Source organism: Zootoca vivipara, chromosome 4 (genome assembly GCF_965207765.1).
Source record: "Zootoca vivipara chromosome 4, rZooViv2.hap1.1, whole genome shotgun sequence".
Classification (NCBI taxonomy): domain Eukaryota; kingdom Metazoa; phylum Chordata; class Lepidosauria; order Squamata; family Lacertidae; genus Zootoca; species Zootoca vivipara.
In genome coordinates, this window is record NC_142587.1 from 20,267,075 (window position 1) to 20,284,172 (window position 17,098).

At 42.0% G+C, this 17,098-nt stretch overlaps 1 protein-coding gene across 17 annotated transcripts in view; it reads left to right on the plus strand.

Moving 5' to 3' along the window:
• FARP1 (FERM, ARH/RhoGEF and pleckstrin domain protein 1) overlaps positions 1 to 17,098 on the plus strand; it is a 175,850-nt gene that overhangs the window by 104,431 nt on the left and 54,321 nt on the right. For all 17 annotated transcript variants that reach the window (XM_088667542.1, XM_088667532.1, XM_088667537.1 and 14 more), the window contains exons 4-11: positions 311 to 353; positions 2,829 to 2,907; positions 5,279 to 5,376; positions 6,724 to 6,838; positions 8,166 to 8,313; positions 8,776 to 8,871; positions 11,221 to 11,384; positions 16,519 to 16,587. In XM_088667542.1, coding sequence (XP_088523668.1) covers positions 311 to 353; positions 2,829 to 2,907; positions 5,279 to 5,376; positions 6,724 to 6,838; positions 8,166 to 8,313; positions 8,776 to 8,871; positions 11,221 to 11,384; positions 16,519 to 16,587 — 812 coding nt within the window. The remainder of the gene's footprint in view (positions 1 to 310; positions 354 to 2,828; positions 2,908 to 5,278; positions 5,377 to 6,723; positions 6,839 to 8,165; positions 8,314 to 8,775; positions 8,872 to 11,220; positions 11,385 to 16,518; positions 16,588 to 17,098) is intronic.

Sequence of the window (17,098 nt, forward strand, 5' to 3'; positions counted from 1 at the left end):
AGTGGGAGGTTTTTGTGACTGTTCATTCCACTACTAGTTGAGGTTTTGCCATGGTCTTTAAATTTTTGAGTGCCTCTTGTTACATACACTTTAAGGCCCTTTGGTTGAGGTTTAATGGCGGTTTAGGCTTTTAGTTTCCCTTGGCAGAGAAAGAGGGATCTGAAAGCAGAAAATGTGTGCTGGCTGTTAAAATGTGGTGAAGACTGCTGCATGCTGTATCAAATAATTTAGTTGTCGTCTACACTGCGTTGCTATATTTCTTGCTATATTTGCAGAGGTGATCATGTGCATTTCTCCCTCCTTCCCCCAGGTATGGTTGGATCTTTTGAAACCTATCGTGAAACAGATCAGAAGTACGTACCGACAGTTTTCTTCATATAGCTAAGACAAGCATGAATCCATAAACACCTCAGCTCTTTCCAATATTTGGTGGAGATCAAGAGCATGGCATCTCTTGTTACCCACATTCTTCCATGGATGCTCAGGTGGTAGCATTCTGATAGGGCCTATGTATGTCAAATTCAACATGTGTAGGCCCTAATTGCATGGTTAGTGCCAAGATTTTATCTGGGCTTCTGAACATGCAAAATGGGTATGCAGTAATTGGACTTTATATATGCAGGTCCTGTTCAGATATTGCACCCCTGTGTGGAAATCCAGGAATGTTGGAGGCAGGACAGGCTAAGCAAGGTGAACTCTCAACTCTCGCTACACATACAGGACAGATCCAGGGAAAGGTAGCTAGTCCATGGTGTGGGTGTGTGTATACACACATATCACACTAACACACACTGTGCTCAACAGTATTCTGAGAAGTCTCTCTCAGCAGCCATTCTCCTCACAGAGAGAAAATAGTTAAATAACAATTACAGGAATAACAGTCACAACAGAATAGAATTTCTCTCTCATGTGACTCACCTTCAGCCAATCACATGAGAGCTACTGTCAAAGGAAAAACGCTAAGCTAAAAACACACGACAATTCAACATAAGTAAACATTCCCATTTCAGGAAATTAAACAAATTTCCTTAAAAGTACAGACCATAGTTTACTTGAACTGGATCAAGGGACTACTAGTTCCTTTCAAATGCCATGTATTGTTTTGATTTTGCGATGGTGAAATGTTTTATAGGCTACCTTTCTAGCAGAACTTTATGAAATTGTTCAGCAGGCTGCTTATCCAAATTAGGTTCTGACCATAGCCATTGGCAGCTTTATTTGCCAGTTGCAAAACAGGCTAGACGCATGGACGTGAATGCTGCCTTAGCCTACACCTTGAATTAATTTATATTGCATTAGTTTCTCCTGTTTCAAAGCCTGTCAATGTGGCTTTGAAAAAGAATATGTTATAAAGATTGAAACTATTTGCTTACTCCTGTGTGTCTGTGCTCTCTTCTCTTTCTTCTGAGCAATGCAGCAAGTCACAAGGGGTGGTTTCAGAAAGAAGGGTAGAAGCTAGGCAAGTTTGTCAATTTATGCCTGCAGTCCTTAAGAACTTACCTTTGCAGATGAGGTGGCTGAATACACTGAATACAAGTTGTCGCTTGTTGCATTTTGTTAATGTTCTCACACATATACCCAGCATTCCCCACATGTAGTGAATTATTCCTTTAAGGAAGAGTATTTTTAAAAAATCGTGTCTTCATTGAGGCCTTTCTTTTCCCCCAGTATAACAATATAGTTGCATACAAATAATCAGCATCAATAATACAACAGAAAGTACAAAAACACACACAAGACAGTATGGTGGGATAAACCTGGCCCTGGGATTCTCAAAACACAAATCAGTATTGTGTTCTTAACATACATCAAGCATAACAGTTGCACAATAGTGCAGTAATCATGAGTCGTATGTTACTGTTAGCAAGAATATGATCTTACAGGCTGCTCAAGCAGCCTTTGCACCATCATCACATTTCACAACTGCCTCCATGTTTCAAATAAAATGGTTTCATGAAGCACGTAGTTTCTATAGCAGGCACCCCCAAACTGCGGCCCTCCAGATGTTTTGGCCTACAACTCCCATGATCCCTAGCTAACAGGACCAGTGGTCAGGCATGATGGGAATTGTAGTCCAAAACATCTGGAGGGCCGAAGTTTGGGGGTGCCTGTTCTATAGCTTTCTGCAGTGCCAACTACAGAGATGACACCTTCCCATTTGGAACCCAGGTGTGAACAACCCTAGACATAGTTCTAAAGAAATTATTTTGGGATACTCACACCATCATGGGTGGGTCAGCTTCTGCATTTAATCAGGCAGTGGCTACCATAATGGAAGAAGTGTGGGGAAGGGGGACACTATTAGCCATTGTTTGATTATGTGGTTGGAAGCGGACGTAGAGATCATCTGACCACAAATGTCCACACTGCCTTTAGTTTTATTAAAAAATAAAAGGGCTTTCGGGCTTGGAGTCCTGGTCTGAGATTGCTGCATTGTCATGCTGTGAAGAAAGGAGATTAGTTGTTCTGGCTGGGACTAATGGGAGTGTAATCAAAAGCGTTCTGGAAGAGCACCAGGTTTGGGAGCTAGAAGGGCCAACAGACTGGCAGTATAAGGCAACTTTCTGTATTCTTAACACAGCAGCACACACTTGCCTATTGCCATTCTGATCCTCAAGGATCAGAAAAACGTTAAAAGCTGTCTTTGTGCTATTATTTTGGCAAAAGAAGTCTTGGCTCAAAATGAATGGGAGTCCAATGGTAATTGTGGTTAATGGGTACTAGTCACACCTGAGTTCAGACAAAGGTGTTTGTGTGTGCAGAAGGAAACTACTTAATTCAGAATTTTAGGTTTCTTCTCACCCATCCCCCTTTTCTCCCCCCCCTAGGGCCTAAGCATGTGATTCTAAAATTCGTGGTGAAATTCTTCCCGCCTGATCATACTCAACTGCAAGAGGAGTTAACAAGGTCAGTACTGGCATCCATTTTCATTAGCGACTGATTAAAGGAGGGGATTGACAGCTACTGGAGGCATGCATGTAGATATACTGCTGGATGAAGAAAAGAATAAGCCAGATGAAGACAGGGGGTTAGGAGTTCATTTTGGATTGGATTCCAGTGCCGGGTCTGACATTAATCTGGATGGGGCCACTGGCTGGTATAGGAAGGAAAGGGTCTAGAGACCCCAACAGATTGGCCCTCTTCTTTCCTGGATTGCCAGGAGGATGTAATTTGTGACTTCAGCTTTCAGTGACATTTTGGATGCCTCTGTAAATGTGTGGGCTTTCCATTGTAACTGCGGTTTCCATGACACCCACATGCTGTAGACCTATAATTCATGTGCAAGGCTGTTCAAGGGCTATAGGGCACCTGTGGTCTTCACACTATATTTTGGTGCCTATTCATCCTCTCCAGTTCTGAGAGACCATGGAATCATGATCTGCCCCAAGTTGTAGGTATAAAAATCTCCCTCCTCCTACAAGTTCAGTTGCGCTTCTCTGTTTTCCAGTTCTATAATGAGTTTTCTATTTTAAAATTAGAGTTTTTTTGTGTACAGGATTATAACTGTATAATCTGTGGGGTGTGCACCTCTAGTGAATATGTAAATCACATACTTTAGTGGGAGGGTTTTACTGTTTCAAATTCTCCTAGCATTATAGCGAGCTGCAAGCGCTGCCAAATGCTGAATTTCAGTACTATAAACCTTTGAACCATCATTGCATATTAGTAATTTTAATTGCTCTTACTTATCTGCACCTCTTTGAAGTTTTAGCATCACCTTTTCTGTTTCATCTGATTTTCCCCCCTCCATGATTTCCTGCTTCTTAAACTAACATGTACTAAGAAGGATTGGTGGTGGTAGGATTGTGGGTGGAGAATAGTGTTTATATTCCTGAAAGACAATAAAGGCAGGTAACAACAGTCCTGGAAACCTATCCCAAGTAGCAGGCAGGGCCCTGGAGCAAATATTAAAAGGAAGAAGAGTGAATGGAAAATACTTGTTTTCATTTATTTATTTGGTTGCTTTTTTAATATGCTGGTTTTCAGGTATAGGCAACCTCTGAAAGTTATAGAAGAAACTAGCAGATGGAACATAGGGCAGCACAGGTTCTTTAAAAAAATCAAAGTCAGACACCAGACTAATCTTATACCCTCTTCTGAGAAGATAACTCTCACTTGCTCTCTGAATTAAAAAAAAATGTGATGGATCTTAAAATGGAAATTTCAGAGAGTGGCCACGTTCTTATGTAATGCTAAACTTTTTTAAAAAATTAATTTAATAAGTCAGCCAAACTCCAATCTATCAGTGCCTTAACCACTTGGTAGAGTTTTTGTGTCTTTTTTTCCTTTCCCTTTTTTAAAAAAGGCCTATATCCAACATGAATAGGATATAATGTATTCTGGTGCAATTGCTAGCCTGCATAGCTCAGGAGTTTGTTTAAAAGGGAGGGGGGATATAATTTGGTGGTTAAAAATGTGAAATTCCTGCAACAACTAGATTTATTTATTACCCTTCTTGCCTCTCCCCACTCCTCCCAGGAGCTTGTAGTGGTATACATGGTTCTGCTCTGTCTTCACAACAGCCCTGTGAGGTAGTTTAGGCTAAGAGGTGGCGAATGGCCTGAAATTGCCCTGTGAACTTTATAACTAAACGGAGATTTGACTTCAGGTCCTAGTCCAACCACTACACTCCGCTGACAATTGTTGTTTTGTTGGTTGCAAGTTCAGGAAATCAGATAGTGTTTATATATCGTAGTCTTAGTCGTGTCAGACTCTCCGTGACCCCATGAACCAGAGCATGCCTTGGAAATTTCTTCTCAAAGCTTCTCCTTTCTAATATCCATTGAGTTTTCATGGCAAAAATACTGGAGTGGGTTGCCAGCATAGCTGCCAAGTTCTCCCTTTTTTTAAGGGAAATTCCCTTATGCTGAATAGGCTTCCTCATGAGAAAAGGGAAAACTTGGCAGCTATGGTTGCCAGTTCCTTCTCCAGGAACTTCTCGCATTTAGTCTAAACTCTCGGCTATGACCTGTCTGTCTTGGGTGGCCCTGCACGGCATAGCTCATAGCTCCTTGGAGTTATTCGAGCCCCTTCGCCATGACAAGGCAGTGATCCATGAAGGGGGTTTATATTTGAAACACCCATAATTTGAAAGGTGAGAATTAATTCCATGAAGACTGTACAACCGCTACATTATTTTGCAGTTATTTCTTGTTAGCGATGTGGACGGGATTGCTGCTAAATCTCCCCTTGTTAACATTTCGATTTCACAGGTGTCCTTGCCACTCCATGGAAGCCTTGTTCATTCCTCCACTGCTTTTTCTTTTTGTGTTTTCAGGTACTTATTTGCACTGCAGGTAAAGCAGGATTTAACACAAGGAAGACTAACCTGTAACGACACCAGTGCTGCTCTCTTAATCTCACACATTGTACAGTGTAAGTATAACTTGCTCATCTCCAAACCCTTCCTGCATTTTGAAGAATAAGGTGCCCAGGTACAATGCTGACTTATGAATACATTTTCAGTAGGTTAAGGTCAGTTGCCGTATCCATAAATGTATGTTCATAAAGATACATTGGGCTAGTATCTGAGTGGCATCCATTTTCTTCAGGTTGTTTCAAAATACTATGGTGAAAATGGAAGTAGGAAGGAATTGCTATTTGCTTGCTTCTTTCAATATTCTTTGCCATTGGAATGTGTTTAATGGAAATGGGATTAATAAATAACACCACACACACTCGTATATATAACAAACACACACCTGGTGTGATTTAGAGTATTCTTTACTTTCGCTTTCTGTTAGTGCAGGTAGAATTTGCCCTTCATAATTTTGTCTGCTAGATTTGCAGCTAATTCATGGTGGTATCTGTTGTGAGGCATTTTCTATTGTGGTTACCTTCATATGGTTTTGATGGGCCTGCGTGTGATTTTCTGTGCTCTCCTGTGTGTGACTAGAACCTTATATACGTCTTTTCTCATTAGTGTAATTGTGACATGTGCCAGCAAAAATGCCTGAAAGAGAACTACAGTGAGAGCCACATGCCCCTATTTTTCTTCATCAAAGTTCCTGCATTTCTCAGTGCATTTTCTCTCCAGAGTATCTCTAACTGGTTATCATCTACTGTGCCAAATCTTCCCTGTCCTGTCTCATATGTGTCATCCGAGTGAGATGAAACTGGTAGGAATGCAGAGCAGCCCTACCAGAGGACAGGGTGAGGCTGCAGAAGTTGGGCTGTTGTCACAAGGCACCCAATTATCAATTCTTTCATTTATTATCATAGTTTAACCACCGTTAGGAGTGTCACCCTCTGGATTTTCTACTTTGGGCATCACATTGCCATCTACTATTCCCACAGAAATCCTGTAACAGAAGAAAAACAGGCCTTTTGAGAAAAGCATCTGTAAAGAACAGCATGGTTTGTGATACGTTGGAAAATGCTGCATGTTTCCAAGAGGTGCTTGTGTAATTTGCTGAGCCCTCAGAAATCTCACTGCTGTGGTTTGATCCCAATGGATCCTTGCTAATTGACAGCAGGCCCTACAGCTCAGTATCCTTCCTCCCTGTTTTCAGTCCTTTGCATGAAACGTTCAGGACCACAAGCTCTGTTATTCACTGCTCACTGCATCTTTCAGGATTTTCTGTTTGTTCCACCCCGAGAATAAGAATCCATACAACTTAAAGAGTGCATCCTATTGAACTCAGTAGAGCTTACTGATAAATAAACATGCATTGGAATACATACATTTCATCTATTGAGTGCACTTTCTCCCCCTCTCCCTAGCTGAGATTGGGGATTTTGACGAAACCATTGATCGTGAACACATAGCAAAGAACAAGTATATACCTCAGCAAGAAGCGTTAGAAGACAAAATCATGGAATTTCATCGTAATCACATGTAAGTATTACTATTTAATGCTTAAGTAATGGCATTCTTAGTGCTGTTGTCTTATAAAGCAGGACTTTTGTCCTTAGGATTTATTATCTAAGAAAACCAGCAGAAAGGTTAGAGGAGAGACAGGGCTTCATAACAGAGTAGAGAAAGAGGGCAGAGGTGGGTTAACAAATAGCAGAAAGAAGGCATTGCAGAAGTGGTTTTGGGGATGGATGAAAAATTAAAGGGAGAAAGACAATGTTTGATGTATATGTACCCTGTTTCCCCGAAAATAAGACATACCCATAAAATAAGCCATAGCAGGATTTCTACGCATTTCCTCAATATAAGCCATACCCCCAAAATAAAACATGGACGTGGTGCCTCTCGGCAACAGCTTGCTGCCCTCAGCCATGCTGGAATAAGACACCCCCCGAAAATAAGCCATAGAGTGCCTTCTTGAGGAAAAATAAATATAAGACAGTGTCTTATTTTCGGGAAAACACGGTACCTGTGTAGTAGAAAGCACAAAAGCTAGACTCTGAAGCAGGACACAAAGGAAAGAAGGCGAGTCTCTGTTTTTCCTCATCTTACTCGTCTTCTTTTGTTTTATTTTTTACATTTATCCAGTTTGTGAATAGAGCCACCCAAAACCTTTTGTGTTGTTTTAACTACTTGTGTGTCAAAACTTAACAAACCATGGCACAACTTTTCTCTGGGAGTTCACAGAGGTGTTTAGGTATAGTATAAATCAGGCACCCCCAAACTGCGGTCCTCCAGATGTTTTGGCCTACAACTCCCATGATCCCTAGCTAACAGGACCAGTGGTAGGGGAAGATGGGAATTGTAGTCCAAAACATCTGGAGGGCCAGAGTTTGGGGATGCCTGGTATAAATCATCACCTTTTATAACATCAACTACAAAATCATATTCAGTTGCCAATGGGAAATCTTGTTTATCACCACTGGGAAATGGTTCATTTCCTAAATGGGAGATTCCAGGTTTGAGAGGATACACAAAGTTGTGTTGTAGAGGAAGAGGAAGTGTGAGAAGGTTGCATGTCTTCATTTTGCTTCACTGGTACACTTGAAACTACCCTTTGAGTATTTAACATATGAGTGGTTACAGTCTAGTGTGCCAGTTGTTGCTCCAGCAGATAGTCACAAAGAATGCAAGGACATGCAGTAGACATGAAATTTATTTGTACTAGGTCATTCAAATTGGTGCTAGGGTCTGTTTCACAGCGACTTTGTATGCAAGTCTGAGCAGGAAACAACATCTGCCGTGAAAAGCTCTAATGGTTCTTTTTAACCTTCTTTGTCCCGTGTAAAATCAATTATCATTCCTTCAGTGGACAGACACCAGCAGAATCTGATTTCCAGCTGCTTGAGATTGCCCGTCGTTTGGAAATGTATGGAATCCGATTGCATCCAGCCAAGGACAGGGAAGGAACTAAGATAAACCTGGCAGTTGCCCATACAGGCATTCTGGTGTTTCAGGTGAGAAGCTCTAATCATAGTTCAGTCTAGACTGCAAATGAGAAGGAGTCAGCTCATAGCTGCCATACTGTGAGATCCAGTCTGCTAGTACCCTATAGTAACTGTTTGCCAGTGTAGAGATGGCCTCTTTCATGGAGAATCCCTATCTCTTGCAGATAGTTATTGGATGTTAAAGCCTTAAGGACCTGGTTCCAACTCTTTGGCTGGCACTGATAATTGCCTAGTTGAGCAGAAAGTAGAAATAGGTCATTATATCCAGTTTCCTTTATTGTGCCACTGAAAGTGGAATTGCCTTATTTGTTTTAGGCAGCTAAGCAGGCAGACTAAATTAAAGTAGTTTTGAGTGTAGTGAACTGCACCTTTTGTTGGTTTTTAAAATTGATTTTGCAGATGAATGAATGCCTGTTTGTGGGGGAGGAAACATATTCATACCTTTTCTTTTCCGTTCTTCTTCATATTCAGGGCCACACCAAAATCAATGCCTTCAACTGGGCTAAAGTTCGAAAACTGAGCTTTAAGAGGAAGCGTTTTCTTATTAAGTTGAGGCCAGATGCAAACGTAAGTCTCTGGAATGGCACAAGGCAGTTTTAAGTGGCAGGTGCCTGATGAAAGCATAAAATGTATTATTTCCATTCAGCTTTTTCATACTGGATTCTTTAAACCACCTTTATCTCTGCATAAAGTTGTGAGCTTATACCTTGCCCAATTCTGTGGGCTCTGAACTGTGACATAGGAAATGAACATTTGTTTTTCCCACCCTGACAGCTGCTGACTTCATTTGGGGCACTCCTTTTCTGTGCTAGTCCAATCATAGCTGATGTTCTGCTTGGCTCCATCTCAAACTGATCTTGGGTGTTCCTCTTCCCTCAAATTGCCCCATTGTCGGTAGTACCTCTTAGAAAATGTGCCCTGGTTTGGAAATAGGCTACCAATGGTAAATTCAGAAGAAGATTGATGGGAGAGGTCATAAAATATGAAAGGAATGGGCCAATGAAGATGGTAAAATGGATTGGGGAAAGGGTGAGCAGAGGTAGGAAGTGAGATGAGAGAATATTGCCGCTCCAGCGTAGAAGGACACACTAATAAATTATTATTGTTATTTTTATATTATAGGGCTTCTGCTTGATCTCCAAGACATCCAGGTTTAAATCTCAGCTTGGCTATGAAAGTCAAGCCCTGGAAAGTCACTACAGTATATATCAGCCTCCAAATTCTGCCTATGTTACCCTTTCCCCTTTTGGTGATCTCCCTAGGGAATAATGTAACAATTGACTACCTCCAAATACTCTGTTCTGTTCACTAGGCTTAGTCCTAGTTCTCACTGAACTGGTAAACCTGCATTTTGGGCTGTGCCACTTCAGACTACTTAAGTGAGGACTTAAATAAGCCTTAATTAGAAATGTATCTCATGGAAAAACTAGATGTCAGGAGGATTCTTGGCTAGAACCCTGAAAACTAGTTTTCTGTGTGGGAGGAATTGTTTAGTCATGAGAGTCCCTCACCCCCAAACCTGTGGTCCAAAATGGTACAGTCCTACCACTTGAGTGGAAGCTAGTGTCTTATCTCTTAGATTTGAGTATCAGGAACTGATAGTTCAGCAGATTCTTGTTTCCAGTCCGCTGTGATTACTTAGGAAGCTCTCACCATTCTAAAATATTGCCTGTCACTTCTCCTGTAGCAGTCACAAAATGAATGTTTTGAGGCTGGCATTAAATGCTTTGAGGCAGATGAAGTGGGTCAGCAAGAGAAATGATTACTTTAGGGAAACAGTCATGTTGATACAGGTGGAGGGCTTCATAATATTCCATTATAATGACGTTTCAGGACAGTTATGTTCCATTATCATACAATCATAAGGTTGGAAGGGACCTTGAGCATTGTCTAGTTTAACCCTCCACAATGCAGGAAGATGCAGCTGGCCCATACAGGGATCAAACCTGCGACTTTGGCTTTATTAGCACCAGCTCTAACAAATTGTGCTAACCACTTGTCTTGTTTTACATTCTACATAACAAAATGAATAGTTCAGCCTCTCAGTAGGGCCCTTTTCTGTCTAGGTCAGGCATCCCCAAACTGCAGCCCTCCAGATGTTTTGGCCTACAACTCCCATGATCCCTAGCTAACATGACCAGTGGTTGGGGAGGATGGGAATTGTAGTCCAAAACATCTGGAGGGCCGAAGTTTGGGGATGCCTGGTCTAGGTACTGTATGGTATAGAAAAGCATAGTAGATGCTGAGTAGATTCAAAAGCCATATCATTCTTAAAATAAATAATCCTAAAAATAAAAGGATCAGTGTCATAGTGGCACTGGTGGCTACTCTAGAGTAACGACTCCTCACAGCTCTGCATTTTTATCCTTTTATTTAGTGCAGTCTATTTACAGTGCTGAAACAGTGCTATGTACATGTTGTCAGTCGGGTGCAGAACCTCCGAATGGAGATTCCCGCGTTTTCCTCCAGCAAAGTAGCCTGGGGATACTAAATCTCCGCCCACGTCGTTTCCTGCGCAATTCCGGGGTCGCTGGGATCGGTCTTCTTCCCGCGGTTTCCCTGCTTCCCCCTTCCGTTCCCAAGCGGCGCCTTGGCTCGGCTACCTTGCCCGAGCCCTGGCTCCTACTTCCTGATTCCTCGCTAGAAACACCCCCCTCCCCGCTCCCACTTGCGCTGGGCGAAGAGCTTGTGTTTAAGATGGGAGGCGGCTGTCTATAGCTACTGTCCCTCACAATCAGTGTTATTGCTTGCTTTAATTTTATGCAATATAAATGTCCTTTTTTACATTCTAACAGAAATGTGTTGCATTTTATTCAAGAAGTTGGTGTAGATGAAAGTGGAGGGAAATGTCCACATTTGCACTTGGATTATGTTCACTCTCCTTCCAGTGTTAAATCTACCACCATTATCTTTCAGAGTTCCTTCCAGGACACCCTAGAATTCCTGATGGCCAGTCGGGATTTTTGCAAAGCCTTTTGGAAGATCTGTGTAGAGCACCATGCCTTCTTCAGATTATTTGAGGAGCCTAAACCAAAGCCTAAACCTGTTCTCTTTACCAGAGGTTCATCCTTTAGGTTCAGGTAAAATATACTTTTCTTTGCTACAGTAATCCATGAGAAGAGTGTGCTCACCCACCCTGAGGTACTGGCTCAGATCGGACATAATGTTCTCCAGCAAACCATAGTTTGTTGCAATGGAAACAAGCAGTAAACTTGAGCACACCCTCTTCCCTCCTTCCCTGACATCCAACCCCAGAAATGCTAGTTTAAAGGCTCCATACAAAACTCCCTCCAAGTTTGTCAACAGGAAATAAACCAGGGAGTGCTTGAGTTTCTTGTGAGTTCCCATTGCCACAACCCATGGTTTGTTGGAGCAGGAGCATTATGTATTGACAGAATTACTGAAAGAGAGGCGAATTTACTGTATTTATTTTCCATGGTTCAGCTTGCATTTAAAATTTCTATACTGAACACTTTCGGACTGAGGACTGTAGACTTCAGTAAGGCATCATGTATTCTGTCTTCCTGGGTACTAATGTGTACATGCATGAACACAGAGAGAGCCACATCAAAAATGGCAGTACCTATAATTTAATGTTCAGTTCAACAGTGCACATCAGGGCCAGTTTTTTGTCATTCTTGGCTTGATGAAAGGTTTATTGAATGCTAGGGGAGGGGAAATGTTGAGAAATTTGCGAGTGGGGTGAAAAGCTGGAAGTGGCCTTGAGATGCACCTGGTGATTTCTCTGTCTCTTCTTTGTGGAATCAAGTAGACGTTGTCTATGATAGTGAGGCATCATAGCCCTTCAGTTGTCTCTGGGTGTGGATTAATGCTGAAAATACCTGCAAAGGGTTGCCCGTACCGGGGAATTATTTCTTACATTTAAAAAGCCCACCGCAGAGTATTAAGGTGGCATGCAGAATGTTCCTAGGTGGTCTCCCCTACAGCCAGCTTCAGATAAGCAAGTAGCCCCGTATCCTGGAACCAACATAGTTCTGAGCCCTGTTAGGAAATCATGTTCATTTCATGGAGTCTAGGCCTCAGCCCCCAGTCATAAGGAGGCATTGACCCAGGGAAACACCCAGGCTAGCACCTCCAAGATATGATACACTGAGATACTTTTGGAGAGGAATTGGGACACAGTTTTGGCAGCAGAGGATAGGAAAATTCTGGTGCTGAGCAAAGTGAAAGGCGCAGGAGATAATGCTATGATGTGATTAAAAAGCTAGGCCACCACCTACACATGGACATTATTGGCTGTAAAAGACAACCAGGTGACTGCTGCTCACTTGACAAAATTAGAAAGTATAATGCCTCCTAATAGCTGTCGGTATTGTAATTGCCCGGTTGTAGGAAAAGGAGAAATTCCACCGCAGCTAATTTGGCAATAAATGTTTGGTCCTCAATAAAGTGCCTGAAACTTAACCCATCTGTTTTGAACCAGAGAAGGCAGAACGATGAACATATGAAAATAATAGAAAAGTGATTTTGAATTGGCAAAAAGATTCAATCATTTTTTTAAAAAAATAGCCAGGTTAAGAAACTCAATAAAAAAATAAATGATAAAATTAATCAAATGTGACAATGCAAGATGTGTGAACCCTTTGTGAAGGGTTCTACGATGTCTGAGTGAAATTTTACTGTCTTGCAGTCTTCAGTAGTGTGTGTCATAAAACAGCCTTCACAGGCCTGGAGCCTCTGGATGTTTTTGACTACAGTTCCCATCAGCCCCAGCCAGCACAACCAGTTGTCAAGGGTGGTGGGAGTTGTAGTCTAAAACATCTACAGGGCACCCAGTTGGCAGGATATTATTTCACTCATTAGAATGCACATCAATCTCTCTGACTTTTGCCTTCTGGGTTCCTGGGGGTTTTCCTGTTGTTATTCTGTAGGAATTCGTTCATCCCCCCCCCCCTTTCAAAATATAATCCGCCCCCCCCCCCACGGTCTGAGGGACAGTGGAGCGGCCCCCTACTGAAAAAGTTTGCTGACCCCTGCCATATGTGGCTATTTCAAGATTCACTTTTTATACTTCAGTTGCTTTTTTAATTACATTATGACCTAGATAAATTAAGTTAAATTGAAAGAAATGCACCAGAATTGGGACTCCCTCTGTTTCTTTTGCTGTCTCAGCTCTGTGGCTCATCACATATGTTGCTTTCCCATTTATCTCGGCCGCTTGAGTTCTGTGTGATGTTTCCTCTGCATACCAAGCTTTTCATGCTTATTTTCAGGATAGCTGAGGGATGCAGTTTCCCAAGCATGTAATTTGCGGTGGCCGTTTATGCTGATCTACACACTACTCGCTGAATGTCCTAGAAATTATTCAGACTCGTAGTAAAAGTCTGCCTGAAGCATCTTTAATAATTAGGGGCTATTTCATTTCATACTAGATATCTCTCCCCACCCCCACCCCACCCAGCCTCCAAAGTCTTCAGATAAATATTTCTGAGAGTAAAAATATGTGTTGCTTTTATTGGGTGTGTTGTACTCAGAAGGCAAATGCCACCCACCCCAAGATGTTCTTGGAGGCCTTGGAGAGTTAGTTACTGAGTAGATGGTGGTCAGGTGTCGCCAGTGGGATGCTCTCCAGATGTTGTGGTGTACAACTTCCAGTCATCTCTGTCATGATAGATGGAGCTGATAGGACTTGTGTTCCACAACATCTGGAGAGGACCACATTGGCTAACTCTGGGCTAAAAGGGACAACCAATAGTCTGACTTTCGGGGGTTCGTATTTGATCATATGTTTGTCTTTCCTCTTGTCTTAAGGAGCAGCTTTAGTCTAATTGTTTTAGTCTATATGTTTGGATTCTATTTAAGAAAGGGATGGGAAACTTGTAGCCCTCCCAAGTCCCATCAGCCGAACTGGAAGGGCCAGTAGTCAGGGATTATGGAAGTTGTAGTTCCAACCACATCAGGAGGGCCACACGTCCTCCAGCCCTGCTTGAAGAGTCTTAATTAAAGCAAAACCATGGTATCCTCAAGTATTCTGAAGAGCTTAGGAAGAGACTGACAGTAGCAATGCCCCAGGTACTTTTTATTTCAATGCAAATAGAAAATTGACATATTTCTGCCCAAAGGCATGCACTATTTGTTAATTGTTATTTTTTTTTAAAAAAAAAACCTCATACAGAGACAGAACCATCTTCATTTGAATCTTTAGTACACTTTCATTTAGTATCTATAGGGACAGCTTCCTAGCAGAAAATTAAAATAGCATGTTAAATCATAGCTTGCCTTATCAGCTACCTAGTTCGCAAGGAAAATATATTGTTCGGATAATAATGCACACTCTAGATAGCACACAGTGTGTTTTGCTTTATTTATCCACAGAACTAACTTTTTGAGACGTTTCACGCATGGCAGATTTCTTGCACAAATACTGCCTCTGTGCAAGCAGTTGCATGCATGGCATCATGTATGATTGACACATGCATGTCTCTTGTGACATGGGCACACGGGGCAGGAGACCCTGATTACTAGCTGGCTACTACAAGTTTGTAGATGTGGTGAAGCAGACGATAGGTGACTAGTATTATGTATTTCTAATGTTAAAATAGCATTAAATTAAATTATTAATGTTTTCGTCCATTTTGAATAGCTGAGCATAGTTTTAAGCCAGATATGAGTTTCCTCAGATGCTTAATAGGACAGAGTTTCATAGCTCCAGCTTCAGTGCCTCTGGGTATGCAGCCTAATGCATAATTCAGTGTTCCCTTTCTGGGGAAAGGGGTGTGGGAATCTAATAAATATGACATTTAATAGCAGCGACCAGCAGCTTTTTCCACCAAATTTTCTGAACTGGAGCCACCCGGGCAATTGAAATTTGGAATTTCAAGAACAGTATTCTTAAAAATTCATAACTCATTGTGGTGGTGGTTCCTTAGAAGTGGTATAAGTGTATAGAACTGCCTGGGGCAGGTGCATAAGTTACTGAGGTCCTTGAAACTGTTCCCACAAGAGAATTCATCAGTCTTTGTGATAGGTTAGAAATGTACCCAACAAGGGAGTTGAATGGCATGGAATACGAGTTTTCTCAATGTCTGACAAATCTTTCTGCTCGTACGAGTGGCTGGGCAGTGCTCCAAGTTGCCAAGCTTCGCACTCACTGTTTCAGAGTAGGCAGATAATATCTCTGTAAAGGTTTGGATAGAGTTGACTGCACCCTGTCTTGGCTTGTAGTAACAAACCATTTGATCTCTTGGAGAACCTTACAGCTTATGGAACTCATAGAGGTGGGTGTGGGTGTGCAGGCGTTCCCCCCACTTAACATGTGATTCACTTGCATGCAACTACATATATGCACAGTGCCAGGAAATAATTAAATGAATTCAAGTCAAACCCAGAAATGGCAGAAGCGAGCTTGAGAGTCCTTGTGGCTGATGAGGGGACCCTCCCTGGAGCCCCAAAAGGTTATCAATGAGGGTGGAGGAAGTCCTGAAGAGACCCAAGGCGCAGCGGGGCTTTCTTTAAGCTGCTCAGCTTCCCCGCCCATCAGCTGATGTGTGGTGTAGCGCAGCATTCTCAGACAGGCAGCAAAAGTCAGAGGCTTACTGGGGGCCGCATGGCCCACCATACATGACCAGAGGACTGCATTCAGTTTAATGGGTACCAGTTGTGAATGCCTGCAATCATGTTGCGAGCAGCTGAACATAAAATCACTCATATATGTAATGTAGAAGGAACATTTTTATGCTAAAGAAGTAGAAAGTAACACAATGGTTCTGTTAACCTTTGGTAGCCCGGTTCATCCTACCCGAGGCATGTAGGTGAAAATTCAGTTTTGCTTTTTTGCAAGAAATGAATGGTTTTAGCAGTAGCCTGAGAGCAGGAGCTTTTGTGGTGCGAAAACATGCTGCGCGAAAAATCAGTGCCACCACATTGCGAGGCTCCTTGCCTCTCTGTGACACTTCCAAGAATCTTCAGCCGGTGGGGACAGAGTCTTTGACAGAGTGATAGTGCTGATTTCTGAGTGATAAATACTCCCAGGCATTGTGGATGAGTTGACATCAGAGGGAGCATTTTCAGAGGCATTCTCATAGCAGCAGATTCTCCAGCTTTTATTTACCCTCCCTGGTAACTAATAGCCATGCCTAGCATCAGAAACTGCCCAAAGTTAAGGATGCACTAATACCAGAAGAATGTACTTCCACAGTCTTTTATTTTCATGGTTTAAACTCTTGGTTTTGTTTTGTTTTGTTTCCTTCTCAGTGGCCGAACTCAGAAGCAGGTTCTGGACTATGTCAAAGAAGGAGGACACAAAAAAGTACAGTTTGAAAGGTTAGAAAGAGTCTTTGCAACAACAATAAAAATAATTTGCTCTGTTTACTTTTTGAGGGTTTTCTTGGGCTTCATGCATGCTCATTCAGCCCAGTTAGCCAAATGACACAGCTGCAGGAAAATAGGGAGAGTGTGCCTGGCTTGAATAGTCTTCCCAGAAGAAAACTGCAATATACACAAGAAAAAAACTGCGTGACATAGATTTTTCTTTTCCCCCACCCCATTTCCTGGCTTCTGCTTCCTGCTTTCCCAGTTTTGTGCTAAGGTGTTGTGGAGTTTTGGAACTTTTTGTTTATTTGTTTTTGCCTTCTAATTAGCTATCTATTGCTTTTTGTCCCCTATAACGAATGACCTGCAAAATAGTTCCTGCTTGTTAACAGTGAGGTATTACAGGACCTGCTGCATCTTGACCCCAGGTCCATGAAACCTGCCCAAATTACTGGTGTTGTGATCATAGGAATTCAGGCGATCAGTAGATAGGTAGACAATTATTTCTTAATTAAATAAACAA